The sequence below is a fragment of the Borostomias antarcticus genome (assembly GCF_949987555.1).
Source record: "Borostomias antarcticus genome assembly, contig: scaffold_79, whole genome shotgun sequence".
NCBI classification, from domain to species: Eukaryota; Metazoa; Chordata; class Actinopteri; order Stomiiformes; family Stomiidae; genus Borostomias; species Borostomias antarcticus.
This window is the reverse complement of record NW_028175942.1, coordinates 751979-770546: the sequence shown is the minus strand read 5'-3', so window position 1 is coordinate 770546 and position 18568 is coordinate 751979. Positions and strand designations below refer to the sequence as shown.

Genomic DNA, 18568 nt, shown 5'->3' with positions numbered 1-18568 from the left:
TATGTGATCATGTGGACCTGTTTGCTCTTTGGTAAGCATATAAATGACAGTCCTCCTGTGCGTAATGCGAGCCTAAATGAATCCGGCGCTACTCGGCCTACTGGCCGAGATAGAACTCCAAAGAGGTGACGGCGATGGCGACTGCACCCACATAAGGGCACCATCAGTGAATGAATACGTCTATGTGAATCGCTAAAATGTGCACACTATAAATACCCAAATCATATGTGACATGCTCATCACAAGTGTAGTGGCACGGTGGCCTGGCTCCACGCATGACTCATTCATCCTGGCGCACAGCAGGGTAGGGGCTAGACTGGAGGCAGGCGCTGCGCGTGACGGCTGGCCTGTTGGTGTGTGCATAGCCAAGATACATATTCTTTGTCTTATTTACTTTAATCTTTATTAGCATTTTCCATCCATACAACGACAATACAATAAAACATAAAAACTTACAATAACAGCTTATGGGTACTTCCATCCATGCAGCTTTTTTTTCTTACTCAAATATGACAATTTTAATATTAGTGGTATCATCACACTTCCTTCTATAATCCATCCATTTTTCCCATCTCCCTTCAAACTTTCCTTCATGCATCCTCAATGCATGCGTGAACCTCTCCCTAACATACATCTCCTCCACAACACCCAGCCACTGCTCCTTGGTTGGGCGTTCCACCTTATACCAAGCCCTCGTTATTGTCTTTTTACTAGCAACCAATAGTACTTTCACTAGGTATCTTTCCCCTCCTTGTACATCATCCCGTGTTATGTTTGCCAAGATATATATTCAAAGCTGATAAGAAGGTGGAGGTCGTGGCGCTGGATGTAGAGGCTACAACTCGCGGGGGCACGACCGTCAGGTCAAGGACCACTGCAGACTCCCCCTCCTCTGAGTCCGACCCCACGTCAGAGTCTGGAGAAACAATTTCAATCATTTTCTTTGAGTTTGTCTGTGAACTTGATTATGCATTAAACATTTCATTGTGCAGCCATATTCATTTGATATGTTTTTCTGTTGGCAGTCAAATAAATGCTGTGATTTACCGGGTGATTTAGATGAGTCTTAATTTCCCAGAGGGGAAAATGTTTAATGTGTTCTAACATTATGAAGTGGTCATCTGCGTTATTGTTCCCTGTTTTTGGTCCTAATTTAATCATAGCCTACCACAGAATGTTTGCTTTCCTCACAGCCACATGTTACAGTATGTCCGTGTATGCCAAATCCTAGATGCACAAAACGTAGCTAAAGTAGGCTACTAAGCTGTAGGAGCAAACAGACAAAGGTAGGCTATTAATACCTTCCGAAGAGGATTGTCTTCCTCGCGTGGACCTCACCAACAAGCACATGCACCTCCGTCTCCGAGAAGTTCCTCTTCTTAGCTCTTCGTTCCATGTTTCATTGTCCCGCCTGGGTGCTCCACGCTACCTTTTTAAGCCGGTTCCTTCCGGGAAACCACGTTTGGCCACTCATGGTTTTGACCATATATGGTTGGATTAGGGCGTGGCGAGGGCGGAACACGGGGCGCGTGCGCGTACGCTCTATTCTCCGCCAGTCTCGGATTTCTCGTGCAGAAAAGGGCGTACGACCTTTTTGATAGATCCGAAAAGCGTGTATATATTCTCGTCGTACGCTACATTTCGCATTTTCCGCGTTTTCGTCGTACGCCCTCTTTTACACCGGAATTTACACGCTCTTTGATAAATGAGGCCCCAGGCCTGAGAATTCAGCTTCCCATTCCTCCTGCCGCAGACACACAACATGGCGGACTAGGAGAGGCAGACGACGCGCCCGGATACAGTGAATAAACGGTGGGATTTGCGTCCTGCTTCTGCTTCAAGGAGGACGTCGAGACGCACGTTTCGAGAGAAGACTCTTTGGGAATTTCCAGGAATTTTGTGGCCAATCTAGGGACGCGTTTCCATCAACAACCTCACCGAGTTGTTGCCTTCCCAGTTTGTCTGTGAGTCCCAGATCCTTCCTCTCTCTCTCTCTCTCTCTCTCTCCCGGGCCCCCCACCCCGAACACACTCCTGCTTTACCCCGAACACACTCCTGCTTACCCCGAACACACTCCTGCTCACCCCGAACACACTCCTGCTTTACCCCGAACACACTCCTGCTTCCCCCGAACACACTCCTGCTTTACCCCGAACACACTCCTGCTTCCCCCGAACACACTCCTGCTTTACCCCGAACACACTCCTGCTTACCCCGAACACACTCCTGCTTTACCCCGAACACACTCCTGCTTTACCCCGAACACACTCCTGCTTTACCCCGAACACACTCCTGCTTCCCCCGAACACACTCCTGCTTCCCCCGAACACACTCCTGCTCACCCCGAACACACTCCTGCTTACCCCGAACACACTCCTGCTTCCCCCGAACACACTCCTGCTTACCCCGAACACACTCCTGCTTCCCCCGAACACACTCCTGCTTACCCCGAACACACTCCTGCTTTACCCCGAACACACTCCTGCTTCCCCCGAACACACTCCTGCTTACCCCGAACACACTCCTGCTCACCCCGAACACACTCCTGCTTTACCCCGAACACACTCCTGCTTCCCCCGAACACACTCCTGCTTACCCCGAACACACTCCTGCTTACCCCGAACACACTCCTGCTCACCCCGAACACACTCCTGCTTTACCCCGAACACACTCCTGCTTACCCCGAACACACTCCTGCTCACCCCGAACACACTCCTGCTTTACCCCGAACACACTCCTGCTTACCCCGAACACACTCCTGCTCACCCCGAACACACTCCTGCTTTACCCCGAACACACTCCTGCTTACCCCGAACACACTCCTGCTCACCCCGAACACACTCCTGCTTTACCCCGAACACACTCCTGCTTTACCCCGAACACACTCCTGCTTTACCCCGAACACACTCCTGCTTTACCCCGAACACACTCCTGCTTTACCCCGAACACACTCCTGCTCACCCCGAACACACTCCTGCTTTACCCCGAACACACTCCTGCTTCCCCCGAACACACTCCTGCTTTACCCCGAACACACTCCTGCTTCCCCCGAACACACTCCTGCTTACCCCGAACACACTCCTGCTTCCCCCGAACACACTCCTGCTTCCCCCGAACACACTCCTGCTTCCCCCGAACACACTCCTGCTCACCCCGAACACACTCCTGCTTCCCCCGAACACACTCCTGCTTTACCCCGAACACACTCCTGCTTCCCCCGAACACACTCCTGCTTTACCCCGAACACACTCCTGCTTACCCCGAACACACTCCTGCTTTACCCCGAACACACTCCTGCTGCCTGGGGTGTGGAGACCGGGGCCGGGGTGGAAACGTGGAAAAGGGGGCAAATAATCCCAACTACTGCCCCTTTTCACTTTCACACCGGGCGAAACAGGACTCGCGGTGAGTTTATCTTTGTTCTGTGATTAGTTGGGAGTTGTTTGCATGTTTCGGTGTGTTTGTCACCCAAAACAAGCACTTTTTACAACGCGTTTCTCACCGTGGCGAGGATCTGGGGGAGATATGAGATGAGAGAAGAAGTGTGTCTGGTTTCTATCACGGTGAGCTCCCCCGGTGCGTTCGGAGCGACTCGAACCGAACTAGGCAGGCAGGGAGGGAAATTTTGCTGGTGGAGGGGGGGGGGAGGTGGGCGAGGAAGGAAAGAGGGCTCCTCCATACCTCCATCAGAAGTCAGCCCAAGAGATACCCAGAGAGAGAGCGTGTTTCTGTAACAAAGCCAAGTGATAACAAAAGGTGATCCAGTGCGTTCCGCCCCGCTGGGAAGTACACCGAGATGATTCGCGTCGCTTTTGTTGCCATGTTTCGAGAGGATGGTGTGTGGGGTGGGTTAGGGGGGGTGGTGGGGTGGGGTGGTGGGGGGCTGCGTGGGACCACAGCCCATGAATTAGGTCATTTGAAACGGACCCATACCCTCTCAAATCACAACAGATGCGTCCCCCCCCCCCTTCAAGCATACGTGTGCATCTCGATCACCCTTCCCCGGTTCCTTATCGCTTTAGTCGCGTTCCCGTTATTCACTATACGACCCGGACAGTAAAAGCACTTTGGAGATGCATATGAGCCACCGTAGGCCACTGGTGCTCCAGGCTACTAGGTTAGGTTCACTTTATTCTGGATTGACTTGTAGTTTTAAAGGAACACCTTTAACCATCATGCTCCCAGGTTGTTGCGGTTGCCAGGTTTGCTCGAAACATCTCACTGATGCAGGTCTCTACTTGACAGCCGTGCTATCTTGATAGCTCTGTACTCTCTTGTCAGTGTGGTTTGATATTTAGGTGCACACTACTCACTCGAAAGCGTCTGTGGTCTAGAAATGTACTTTAAATACTATATAAATACAATGCTAAATGATTGCTATGCTCCGGACGGAAGAACATGGCGTAGCAGTACATCGATTATCCAATCAATACAAGGGAATGAACTACATGGAGCTGGCACAAGTTTTCAGAGGAGCTGGTGGAGGGGAAAAGCTTTTTATAGTAGGCTAGGCTTGTTGGTCAGAGCTTCATAGTTTCTGCTTTAAAGCTTTTGAGTAAATTATGGTTTGGAAAAAGCTCTCTCTCTAACCCCCTTGGGACACCCAGATCTCAACGAAATATCTGGACCAAGGCCTGCGTAGAATCCATCAGTAGGACTTAGCCCAGGAGTGTGCACACTGCCCAGAAGATGGATGACAGTCTCTTGCCTAAATCAAGCTAACATGATGATTTCCCAGTTAAGTCAATGGAAACGCTATCACTGAGATTGATAAGATACAATTCCGCAATCTGCTGCGAAAGGGATGGATTAAGATGCCTTCCTGGAGGGGAGCTAGCACTGATCCGAGAGGAAGTATGGGAGAGAGTAGTGTCATATCTGAAGCAGGGCCGCGTTGCGTTCGTCCCTGGCCGGAGCTCGACTCGTCGTGTCTGGAGCGCCTCGGCGAGCTGCCTTCAGCCGTTTCCCCTCTCGAGAACTCGGCCAGTCGCGTCTGAACCACCCTCCCGCGTGCGAAGCCGTGGCTGCTTCTTATCTGACGTCGGGCTCGTCAGAGCTGGACCAGCGTAGCGCGGGGGCGGGCGGACGGCCTGGACAGGTCGTGTCTGGACTTGTCACGCTCCCGGCGTTCCTCCCAAAAAAACACAGTGGAGACACCTCCAGCCACCGCTGACACAGCTGGGGAACAACCCCGTCCAGAACAAAACCCCTCGGCTCGTTGGGCCCGTGGACTCACTCATACATTCGGAAGGGGTGGATGTAGGTTTGGGAAGGAGAACAGTGTGTTACTCTGAGTGGTGGAGAGGCTATTGGCTTCAATGACCAGGCCTAACTCTAGACTCAGACAGCGAGCGACGAGGGCGACAGTGGTCGCTATGGTTGCGTGCGTGGCGTGGCGTCGCCAGCTCCCTGGCAGCCGAGAGCTGCAGACGCCGGGGGGGGCGGGTCATTCATGTGTCACTCACATTATTGAAGATGTATTCCACTGCCATTCTGAGGTAACCTGATCTGCTATTGGTTGCCGCTTCGGCGATGTCGCTGCTAATTTGCATAAAGTCGAACTCTGCCCAACTTCGAATCTACGCTCAGATCGCTGGCAACGCGTCGCTCGCTGCCGCCGAGGCGTCCGTCGCCCTGTCGCCAGCTTCCGTGGAGAATGAATGGCAGCCGACCGCTCTCGGCGCCCAAGTCGCTCGCTGTGTGAGTGCACAGTAACGGTCAAATGGCTTGCAGTCCACATAGCCTATCAGAGAGCAAGGTAGAGGTAGCCTAGCCTATCAGAGAGCAAGGTAGAGGTAGCCTAGCCTATCGGAGAGCAAGGTAGAGGTAGCCTATCAGAGAGCAAGGTAGAGGTAGCCTAGCCTATCGGAGAGCAAGGTAGAGGTAGCCTATCAGAGAGCAAGGTAGAGGTAGCCTAGCCTATCGGAGAGCAAGGTAGAGGTAGCCTAGCCTATCAGAGAGCAAGGTAGAGGTAGCCTAGCCTATCAGAGAGCAAGGTAGATGTAGAGTGTAGAGAGTTAAAGATAGACATGGGTCTAGGTCTGCTACCTTTATATTTCAGTTGAATCTTTTCACATCATTAGTGACAGGTTGTATACATTGCTGGGGTTTCTGGATTGGGACACGTGATGAGATGGAGGGAGGGAGATTTGTTTGTTTATATCACTTCACCGGCTATATCACCCTTTGGTATTGGCCTAGTTTCTAAGCCGTATTGGCCTAGTTTCTAAGATGGGCCGTATTATTTTTGGTTGGGTGTGTGCTTTAAATTTCTCAATGTCGCACTGCTTATGCAATACAGGCGTTGCGGGTTCCGGGGTGGGGGTGTGTGGATTGGGCGTTGCGGGCAGCGAGTTTCCACCACGTAGGCCTACATGAAGTAGCAGAAGAAAATTGCTGCGTTTGCGATGTACTTTGCATGTCTAGTGACGCGTGATTCGCCTGAGCGATATCGAGAGAGCAGTAACATTCAGGGATTCTTCTGTTTTCTAGACGAGTGATGTATTGTGAGGTTTCTTTATTTTTCCCCTCACGCGTGACGAATGGGCGATTAATTGAGACGACTCCATATTTTGAACTGATCAAGAAACTTGATCTAATAAGCCTTGATCGAATCTCCATGTTTCCTTTGACCTTCCCAGTACACGTAGAGTAAGTTACAGCTGCTACACAGCATTTACAGTATCTCTCGTCTTGGTCTAGCAGCTGGACAGTTCGTGGGGTGCTGGATACTTGCTGGAACCTGTCCACAAGCTCACAGTTACAGTAGCAGCTCGGTAAATAAGGCGGGCGCTTTTGAAATTATTAATTAAATATGACAATTTCTCTGTTTTTGAACGTAATCATATGGTGAGCTGTTTGGAATGTGGCCCCAGGGCCGGGGGGCCACTCGGAGCTCGTAGGGTCGTCCAACCAGCTTTTAATTGATGTAAAAAATAACGAAATAAAAATCACCAAAATGTAGAACAAGGTTTACACCCGACAGCAGTGACACAACATTTTAGACGGTTCCAAGTCCATAACCAATCTTAGCCTTAATACCTGCATTAACTAGGCTAAGGCTATTGACTACTGTTTCATTAAAACAATTCAGAGATATTTTCAAAAATTATTATTATTAAAGAGTTTTTTTTTTGTGGTTATGTCTTTTCCACTCACTAGCCCACGTCAGTCCAGCAGGTCTGACCCCTCTAACGACCCCTCCCCTTCCCCTACGGATTAGTTAGTTCCAACGCTGTAATTAGACGCCCCATCAGCGAGTCTCAGTCGGTCTCTGGCTGTACCCCCCCCCACCAAAGACGCCGAATTTAGATACCGCCTCTGACCAACCGTCTCTAGATCTCAGGATGTTCCGGGTCTCTCTTATCACACACAGGAAGACGGGGGCAAGAAGGGAAGGATGGCCATGACAGATACCGACACTTCGGAACGGCCCCCCCCCCCCCCAAGCTATTGGATTGTTGGCGAGGACAAACTAAGACAAAGAACCAGTTAGAGGAGAGAAGGTCAGGGGGGGCGGAGCCCGGGGCCCTCCATCTTGTGTCACGGAACTCCAGTTCCGTCGAGAGATGTAACTGAATCAGGACTGTGTTTCTGAGGTTTGACCCCGCCGGGTTGCCGTAGTCCTCTACAAACTCTGCATGTTAAGAAAACGTCCGTTTAGAAACACAAAATCAACCTTCCAGCCTGTGTGCTTAAAACGTGCGTGCCGACCCAGGACAGCGATCCGGCGAAGAGGCCCCGGAGTAGCGAGCGTGGGTTCACGGCCCCCCCCAGCCCGCCCTGGGGGGCCCCCCACAACACAGCCCCAGGGTCAGAGCGGCTTTGTGGGTGAGGCCGCCGTTAGCGCCGCCACATCCTCTCTCGCACCGTATGATGTGGGCCCCGGGGACCCTAAAAAGGCCCCTGGCGCGCTCTGTGAGAAACCCCACAACAAAGCAAGAGAGCAGACTACACACACAGGCCTGGCTGACTCACCAGGCTCCGCTCACTGAGACGTGACGTTTCTTGGGCCGCGCCGCACGCTCTAACCACCGTGAGCTAGCCCGCGCGCAGCTAGCGAAACCTGGTTTAGCCGCAATGCTAATCCCGGCTCCCTCCCTCCCTCAATCTTCATAGGCTTCAAGTATTATGAATGAGGCTTGTAGCACCCGATAATGTTATAATCAACCGATAATGTAATAACGCCTGATAATGTAATAAAAGTTTGACTTAAGTCAATCGAAAATGTAATAAAACCTGATAATGTAATAACTTAACCAATAATGTAATAAAATGTCCTGACTGATAATGTAATACCATTTTTCTGATAATGTAATACCTTATTACATTATCGGTCAAGTTATTACATTATCAGGTGGGTCTTTTTTTTCAAAACTGGTAATGTAATACTTTACTGATAATGTAATAATTTAAAAAGTGAATGAATAATACTGTTAGGGTACTTTGTGGTATACTTTGGCGTACGCTGTGGTACTTGTGGTATACTTTGGTGTGTCTCATGATACTTTGCAGTATACTTTGGGGTGCTTTGAGGTACTTTGTGGTATACTTTGGGGTACTCTGTGGTATACATTTCAGTACTTTGCAGTACTTTGTGGTATACTTTGGGGTACACAGCAATACTTTGCAGTACTCTGCAGTATACTTTGGGGTACTTTGAGGTACTCTGCGGGAATACTTTGAGGTACTTTGTGGTGTGCTTTGGAGTACTTTGCGGTACTTAGTGGTATACTTTGGGGTACTTTGTAGTACTTTGCAGTACTTTGCAGTACTTTGTGGTATACTTTGGGGTACACAGCAATACTTTGCAGTACTCTGCAGTATACTTTGGGGTACTTTGAGGTACTTTGCGGTACTCTGCGGAATACTTTGAGGTACTTTGTGGTGTGCTTTGGATTACTTTGCGGTACTAAGTGGTATACTTTGGGGTACTTTGTAGTACTTTGCAGTACTTTGTGGTATACTTTGGGGTACACAGCAATACTTTTCAGTACTCTGCAGTATACTTCGGGGTACTTTGAGGTACTTTGTGGTACTCTGCAGAATACTTTGAGGTACTTTGTGGTGTGCTTTGGAGTACTTTGTGGTACTTGTGGTATACGTTGGGGTACTCTGTGGTATACTTTGCAGTACTTTGCAGTATACTTTGGGGTACTTTGAGGTACTTTGATATTTTGCAGTAGTTTGCAGTAAACGTTGGGGTACTTTGCAGTACTTTGCGGTACTTTGCGGAATACTTTGAGGTACTTTGTGGTCTGCTTTGGAGTACTTTGCGGTACTCTGCAGTACTTTGCAGTAAGCTTTGGGTACTTTGCGTTATACTTTGGAGTACTTTGAAGTACTTTGTGGTATACATTGAGGTACTTACCTATACTTTGCAGTAATGTGTGGTAATTTGTGGTATACAGAGGTACTTTTCAGTATGCTTTGGGGTACTTTGTGGTACTTTGCTGTATACTTTGGGGTACTTTGCTGTATACTTTGGAGTACTTTGCGCTATACTTTGGAGTACTTTGTGGTATACTTTGGAGTACTTTGAGATACTTAGTGATTAGTAGGGCCCTTCAAAAAGGGGTTCAGTATTTTATCTTAGCCTATATAGTAGGAGACAGGAACTGATTTAATTCTATGAATTGAAAGCAAAGTGTATGAGGCAAATTATGTGAGGCTGCTGTCCATCGACTATATTTCAGATTGCAATACCATAACTCCCCATACTCATCTCCAAACGCAGGATGGAGATTGGAGATTAAACCCTTCCTGCACAGGTGGATCCTCAACTTCCTGACGGGCAGACCTCAGGGGGCGAGAGTGGGCATCATCTTCTCTCACCCTAAACACTGGAGAAAGTCACCCTCTCACCTTCAACACTGGGCTGTTTCATATCCTCTGTACAAACACGACTGCATAGTTACCTACAATTCCAGCTCAATTATCAATTCACTGATGACACAGCTGCGGTAGGCCTGATCTCCAACAATAATGAGAAGGCCTACTTGGAGGAGGTGGCATGCCAAACTAAATGTTGTCAGGACAACAACCTCCACCTGAATGTCAGTAAGATAATGGAGATGCTAGTGGACTACAGCAGGAAGCAGGAAGATGAAAGTGATTCTAGTGGACTAGCAGGAAGCAGGAGTGGCCAATTGCCTGAACAACAGTAGGACCCCTGTGGAGACAGTGTATTTACAAGTACAGTATATTGATGTACAGATCACCAGACATGGACAACAAACATTCCTGTATATGCATGATTGAGAGGGTGTCTGACTGAGAACATCAACACTACCAACATGCTATGGAAGCAACACCATGCAGGACAAGTCACTGTAGAGAGTGTTTGGTCAGCAGAACATATCTCCCACACCTCCAGGACATCGACACACGGGGCTGCAGGACCAAGGTCAGGAGAATGTTGAAACATCCCAGCCACCCGGACAACAGCCTCTTCTCTCTGCTCAGGTACTGCCTACTGAAGAAGATCAACTCACAGAGGCTCAGAAGAAGCTTCTACCTTCAGACCATCCACATCCGGAATGAGTTCACTCTGCTCATCTCTGTCCTTAACTCAGTACTATACTCTGCACAACAGCACTGTATATTTATACCTGCTAGATTATAAAAATCTACATTCTGTAAATAAACGTGAATATACATACAAGTAGGAAGGAGTCACCGCGACACAAGGCTGGTAATTCCGTACTTTTATTAATTAAAAGAAACGAACAACGCGTTTCGCCTATGGCTTCATCAGGTTCGTGCTGAGAGAAGAACACAGGTGCTTTTAAAAAAGATGATCTGGGTGTGGTCGGTCCAATCAGCCGAACACCATCTGGATGGCCACAGCAATCAGCCAATTAATTAACAAACAAGTAATACTACACACAATATTCATAATACATCACCATGTTAATCAGGCCATAAGTGATTAACATTCATACAGTATACTAGAAACAGCCACCCTTATTCACAATCACAGTAATTTTCCTTGATTTCCTATACCGGACATCATCATCATAAGGACCAAAAAGTGACTGGAGTGACAGCATAGTCTATACCAATAACCTCTGCCAATAACCTATGTCTGGAGGGTGGGTGGTGAGCAGGGAAGAAGTGTCCCTGTCTCTCTTCTAACAAAGGGATATCTGCAGAGAAAGAAAAACAAACATTAGTGTCATTATAACAAAAATGAACTCAAATCTAATGTTTCATTGAGGCCATGTGGTTCCATAGAATTCAATGTAAAGATCCAAAATGCTTCTCTTTTTAATAATTTCTGAACCAAATTCCCTCCCCTTGGGTTAGGAGTGATCCTCTCTAACCCAATGAATTTCAGAGAGGCTGCAGAACCATGGTTTCTGTCCCTGTAATGTCTAGCAATGGCATAATCCATGTTCCCATTCCTGATAGCAGCTTTGTGTTCTGCTATTCTGAGCTTCAAGTTCCGTTTAGTCTGTCCTACATACACCAACCCACATGGACACTTTAACATGTATATCACATGTGTCGACATACAGTTTATGAATTCTTTAATTCTGTATTTCTCTCCTGTCTGTGGGTGAAAAAAACTCTTGGTGTTGTGTGTGTGAGAACAATGAGTACATCTCCCACATCTGTAGTTCCCATATACTTCCTGGGACAACCAATTGGTGGGAGGGGTGGGCTCCCTGTACATAGAAGTAACAACACTGTCTTTAATATTTCTACCTCTCTTGAAACAGAAACTAGGGGTGGATTTGGCTATTTCTGTCAAATTGGGATCACAATTCAAAATATTCCAGTGTTTTTTGATAATAGTTTTTACTTCGTTGGAGACATTACTATATTCAGAAACAAATATCGGTTTCATGGAATTTTCTTTCTGTTCCTGGGGTCCCGGTGTCAGTAGGAGTTGTCTATCCTTTTCCTTAGCTCTATCGTATGCTTTATCAATGGTTTCTTTTCTGTACCCTCTACTAGCAAATCTGTCCTTCATTTCTATGGCACTAGTTTCAAAATCTGATTCCTTATTGCATATGCGCTTTAATCTAAGGAATTGTCCATAAGGAATATTCTCTACCATCGACTTAGGGTGGTGACTATTAGCATGTAAAAGGGTGTTTCTGTCAGTATCTTTTCGGAAGATGGAAGTGTCCAACGTCCCCTTCTCATTGACAGAAATTAGCAAATCTAAAAAATGTATTTTCTTTTTGTCATATTCCATGGTGAATCTTAGAGAGGGATGTGAGCTGTTAATGAAATCTTTAAAACCAAACAGTGCTTCTTCCGGACCAGTGAACACTAACAGGATATCATCAATATATCTCTTATAAAACAGAATACTGTCTTTAAACGGGTTTCTAGGGTTGAAAATGAAATTTTCTTCCCATAACCCCATAAATAGGTTGGCATAGTTGGGCGCAAAAGGAGAACCCATGGAGGTCCCTTCAATCTGTAGATAAAACTTCTTGTCAAACATAAAATAATTGGATTCCAATATGAATTTCGTAAGGGTCATCAAGAAGTCAACTGGAGCTTGTTCCATAGGTCTAAGGAAGTACTGTATGGCCTCAATGCCGCCCTCATGTGGTATATTAGTATATGTGTGCTAAATTCACTGCTACTAAGTGAAGGTACTGCTCAGCTACGCTGGTTGTCCTATGAAAATGCACCCAGGAGAGAAAGTGTGTTAGTATTAAAATGTGCTAAAGGTTTAATTGAGTGGTCGTCTCTCGCTCACCTTTGTAACAGCATTTTTCTCTCAAAAAAGTCAAATGAAGATTTCTGCATTTCCCTGCTGCCTGTGTATCTTGCTGGTATTGCACCAGTGTACCCGCCTCTGACATTCAATGTGTGACCTTTGACACCTACCCAGATGATACATTTATCAATAATATTCTTATTCTTCCTGCCCTCCTCAATTAGTTTCACCACCACATTTAGGGAACATTTTTTATAGTTTAGTCAACCTCAGTAGTTTGAGGAAAGGCATCGTTTGGGCTCATATCCTTTTATGGAGGCTGTAGGTTAAGGTTTCCCACGCCTAGTTAAGTCAGCCTCACCAATTTAAGATGGGGGGGGGGGGGATGTCTTTTGCATGGTGTTTTAGTTTAAGATGGAGGGGGAGGGGAGGGATGTCTTTTGTATGGTGTTTTAGTATATTGGCTACCACACCTATGTAGACGATAACAGTACCACTATTCTGATTCCTCTCACCCTTCTGAATCAGTTTTCAGGGGGCGCAATGTGTAGTTGAGCTAGCCTCACCAACTGAAGGTCCAGAAACAGTCTCCTGTACTGTAGGTCTACGTGTTCTGGATGGACTGTCCGGTTCTGGATGGACTGTCCGGTTCTGGATGGACTGTCCGGGTGCTTTGGATGTAGTAGAACAGCTGTCACCCCACACATATGATAAACGTACCACCGATGTACAAACTTACCATGTATGATAAACGTACAGTTATGAAATCAAACCATGGACTCCTGAACCCACTTCACCCTCATATTGAGGGGGCATTATCTGTAGTTTAACCAGCCTCACTAACAGAACCTTTCTCTACTGTATTTGGGACAGAAAGTGCTCTTTTCACAGTTCTCACCTATGTGAAGTGTATTGTGACACTGAAAAGCACTTGGGATTGATTGAGTGATTGTTTGAACACTGTTCTTGTCTTATGACGTTGCCCAATTGGGAACGAACTATATGTATTTTAACATTATTTCAAAATCAATCAATGAATCGGTCTGATCATCAAGGTGCCAGTGCAATTGTGTGGCGTTGCTAGGCAGTTTTGGGGTGAGCAGGTCAGGAGAGCGTTGCTAGGCAGTTTTGGGGTGAGCAGGTCAGGAGAGCGTTGCTAGGCAGTTTTGGGGTGAGCAGGTCAGGAGAGCGTTGCTAGGCAGTTTTGGGGTGAGCAGGTCAGGAGAGCGTTGCTAGGCAGTTTTGGGGTGAGCAGGTCAGGAGAGCGTTGCTAGGCAGTTTTGGGGTGAGCAGGTCAGGAGAGCGTTGCTAGGCAGTTTTGGGGTGAGCAGGTCAGGAGACCAGAGAACTGACGCTGTATTACCTTCAAATGAACTTTGAGCAAAGCCCCTTTTAACCGCTCCCTCGTTCTGCCGCTTCTGATGCACTCTGCCTGACATCTGGGTGTCCAAAACCACAACAGCATTCACTTATACATTCCATAATTCCATGTAATCCAAATCCAGCCATCAGATTGCATGCACAAATAAATCCATGTCGATTTATATTTATTACAAATCTGAAATTGCAATCATTAAAGTGTTATTTTATAGGCTAACCTATTAAAGCTATAAGCACAGTGGATGCTTAGGCCAATGCTTTTTGTTGTGCAATTACTATGCGTGTTGTTCTTTTTCCTGCCAATATTTTCATTTTAAACCTTCCTTAATATGTTGTGATCAAAGGGCTACCAAAGGAGACAGTCAAAACAAAGCAAGTCACGTGTCAATGTTTTCACTCGGTGGCGCCAGACTGACACGCGACCATCCCGTGGTCCAGACAGGTTCATACACTGTTTCAATTCAGGAGTCAGTCCCAGACACTATAAATACTCTGGGGCTCAAACCCCCCATACTGACAACCACGAAAAAGCACAATGCCGAGACTTAGCCTTGCAGGAGTCACCAGCCTCGTCCCAAGCAATGACTTCGATATGTGGCGCGACTATATGAATCTAGGGAAGCTGCTGGAGCAGCTGAGTGGGGTGGAGATGGAGAGGGGACACCTGAGTGGGGTGGAGATGGAGAGGGGACACCTGAGTGGGGTGGAGATGGAGAGGGGACACCCGAGTGGGGTGGAGATGGAGAAGGGACACCTGAGTGGGGTGGAGATGGAGAGGGGACACCTGAGTGGGGTGGAGATGGAGAGGGGACACCCGAGTGGGGTGGAGATGGAGAGGGGACACCCGAGTGGGGTGGAGATGGAGAGGGGACCCTCGAGTGGGGTGGAGATGGAGAGGGGACCCCCGAGGCCAGACCAGCTCGGACCGGAGGACCGGCGACCCCAGGGAGACTCTGTGAGCCCGACACCCGGCAGCAGCACCTCGGACCCGACGCACGCCAGCCTGGCCTCGTCTGAGTGGTGCGGCTTCTGCAGGCAGAACGGGGAAGCGGCGGGGATCTACCGGTCCCACCGGCTGAGGGCGAGGGACGGGAGGGTGACCTGTCCCATCCTGAGGAGCTACACCTGTCCCATATGTGACGTGACTGGGGACAAAGCCCACACGCGTCGCTACTGTCCCCTGCGCGCAGCGTGATGGAGACGCCTGGAGGACTGTAAGCGACATTTATAACAATGAAACTTGTAAATATTTATAAAAGGATACAGCAAAAATGTTGTTCTGCGCTGTTGAAAAGCTTGGCATAAGGTTTGACGCCAATTTGTTCAGTTTAAAAAAAATAAACATATATTTTTTACATGGCCTATGTTGTTTTCGTCTATTTTATATTTGTGGTCTGATTTCAAGAGTTGCTCATGACTGGTCTCACCTTTTCGTCATATTACGGCATAATCATACTTGTAGTAGGGGTTTTACATCCTTACAGAGAAATAACAAACAAGGTGGATTCCAGTGGCGTCCTATTACATGGCTTTATATAAAATACGCCATATTTTGTTACGTTGCACTGTCTGTAGTACACATCAGATAATGCCAGGAAATCTGGGTAGTTGTGACATCTAAATGTCTTTTCTCGAATGTGTTTTCAAAGAGAGTAGTGGACAGACAGAATTTTCCACCGGCACGTGTTGTTGTTTTTGTGTTTGATTGTATTTTGTTGGACCCATGGGTGTATTAATAGAACTTCTATTATTCTTATAATTCCTATAATATTATTATTATTCTATAGATTTTGTTGGACCCATGGGTGTATTTTGTTGGACTGTCTGGTGACGCGAGGCAAGGTAGCCTGTCCAAACACAGTCCACGTGATCCCTGTATCCGGGCCGTCATTGGTCGGCACGCTTGAGCGTCTTGATTCCTGCAGCCAATCAGAGCACACGAGGAAGTGCCTTTCCACGATAAAGAGCATTTCACTATCAGTAGTTATTATTTATTGATTTATCTCTACACCACATATATTATAAATCCTAATTTCTCGAAATGGACCGTGCATTGGTAACGGATCACGAAGACAAGGGTAGTTCATTGCAGATAAAGAGAGAAGAGACAGATGATGTCGGCACTGGCGGGTAAGTTTCTCGGGTGAGTTTCTTCTAATAGCTGTTTAGCGGCCTTTGCCTTTACATGCCTGCAACTGCACCTGATATTAACTGCGCTTTACATGCCTGCAACTGCACCTGATATTAACTGCGCTCGAACTAGCCGCACTTTCTTTCTCCACGGTCAAATGAGCCGCACATTTTTCTTCCACGTTCAATTCAAAAGACGAGTGCGCGCCTATTACACGTATTACGGCACTCGATGAATCCGTCTCGGGAATGCAATTTGAACGTCATTACAACTTTTCCCTCGCAATGGTATTGCTAACCAAACATTGGGCCTGATAAATTAAGCTATCATACAGACAAAATACATTTATTTATTTCGGAAAGTATCCTAGACGCAGCGCTAGTTGTCACGCACTCCATGTCTCCACTCCGAGCCTCTCTCTCTCTCTCTCTCTCTCTCTCTCTCTCTCTCTCTCTCTCTCTCTCACACACACACACACACACACACACACACACACACACACATTATGGTAGACAACTGTTTTTAGAATCTGACAAGTGATTGGACAAACTAGACATTACTATACTGATGTGCTATTATTGGGATCATAATTCATGCACAACAACTTGCCTATTTACCGTCATAAGCAATTAGGAAGTTATTGACATAATGGCCTACTAGTTGTAGATATGTGAAATATGTGAAATAAATCAGGCATTAATAAGTGCTTTATAATGGATAATAAACAGCTAATGTGCTAATATGCATGTAATAAGCACTGCAGCAGCTAGTTAGTGTTAATAAGTGTAAGTGAGGTGTTACAGTAAGACAACAACATTATATTACACTTAACCTAATATAATAAGGTACATACAGTACCCTACATAATTATAATAAAGTCCATGTTCCATTGTTTTCAAATAACTTGATAGACCATTGAACACATTTCTAGTAATACTTTAGAAAATACTGTACAATTATGAAAAAGAGAAGCTTCGGATCTGTGATTGAAATATTTTATTAATGACTTGTTTTCAGTTATTGCATTGTCAAAACACTGAGCTCAATTTGTCAAAACACTGAGCTCTTTGACTACAACATGACTAGAATGGACATATTAAATCATTGTGTTAACATGTTAAGCAGGGGACATAAGCGCTCCTTTTTATTTACATTAGGTTTCCAAAGAGTCGCTGTCTTGAAAAGAACATGCCGAGCAGCACAATGAGGATCAAACACAGTTGTGATTCCGTCTCACGATGTATTGTTGGACATAAATTACGCTGACACGTTTCAAGCCTTTGTCAAAGCATGTCTTTGGGTGTAGGGTGCCGCCTAATATAGATGAAATAAGTGACAGATGTTATCTATCACAAGTAAGACAACTCAATCACTCAATCAATCACTCATACAATCAATTGGTCACTCCAACAATACTGGCATGCATGCAGACTGCAGTATGAAAAACTGTTCACTTAAAAACCTCTTTTGATGAAGACACCGGGAACACATTAGATGTGTTTATGTACAGTACAAGTGTTAGAAAGGGGAATACCCCTCTTTACAGTGCAATACTATATATATATACTATACAATAATATGGGTCAAAGGTCATTGAATATGGGTCTTTTATTTTATAAAAAACGTTCTTCTTATAATTGCTCTTGAAACCCCAGATGGTTAAGGCTCTGATCACAGTGACAGTTCACTATGTAAATGAAGGCCAACTGAGACAGAAAGTCCTATCGACCCAGGCAGTGTAAGAGTCCCAAAGTGGTAGAGTAGTATCGATAAGAGTATCGATAAGTATCGGTATCAATAAGCAATACTAATAATAAGCAATTGATACTGGTATCAATAAAATCCTAATGATACCCATCCCTAGTCAGGTATAACTTCATAGATGACATTAGGCATAGCTTCATAGATAACAGGCACAGTAACTACTGTCTCAATTGAATGAAGACCCTTCTTCTTCTTCTTCTTCTTCTTCTTCTTCTTCTTCTTCTTCTTCTTCCTCTTCTTCTTCTTCTTCTTCTTCTTCTTCTTCTTCTTCGGATCCGGAGCTGTCTTTATAGACCTGACGGCTGCCTTTTGACTTCTTTTCCTACCAGTTTGGAATCTTGTTTGGATCAACCAATGGAATCGCAAAGTGTCCATGAAGTCATCAAATATGGAGCCTCATCATTGCCAGGTATGGTGTATCAGTCGGGTATTGTATTACTGATAAACTGCAGTACTATGCAAAAGTCCTAGGCCACCCAAGAATTGTTTAAATTATTTATCTGGGCAGTAAGTGTTTATTTGCTGTAAATACTCTATAATGTTAGAATAAATACAAATAAACATTTTTTTTTTTTTTGTATTCTCCAAAAAGTTATTGACATCTTGTCTTC

At 46.1% G+C, this 18568-nt stretch overlaps 1 protein-coding gene across 2 annotated transcripts in view; it reads left to right on the top strand.

Moving 5' to 3' along the window:
• The first annotated feature begins 16026 nt into the window (after positions 1–16026).
• LOC311328996 (cytosolic endo-beta-N-acetylglucosaminidase-like) overlaps positions 16027–18568 on the top strand; it is an 18174-nt gene continuing 15632 nt past the window's right edge. The window contains exons 1-2 of one of the 2 annotated variants that reach the window (XM_084462880.1): positions 16027–16192; positions 18287–18366. In XM_084462880.1, the coding sequence (XP_084319006.1) occupies positions 16104–16192; positions 18287–18366 (169 nt within the window). In that variant the 5' untranslated portion in view covers positions 16027–16103. Of the gene's footprint in view, positions 16193–18250; positions 18367–18568 lie in introns of both variants that reach the window. The other variant, XM_084462879.1, reaches the window with a different exon arrangement.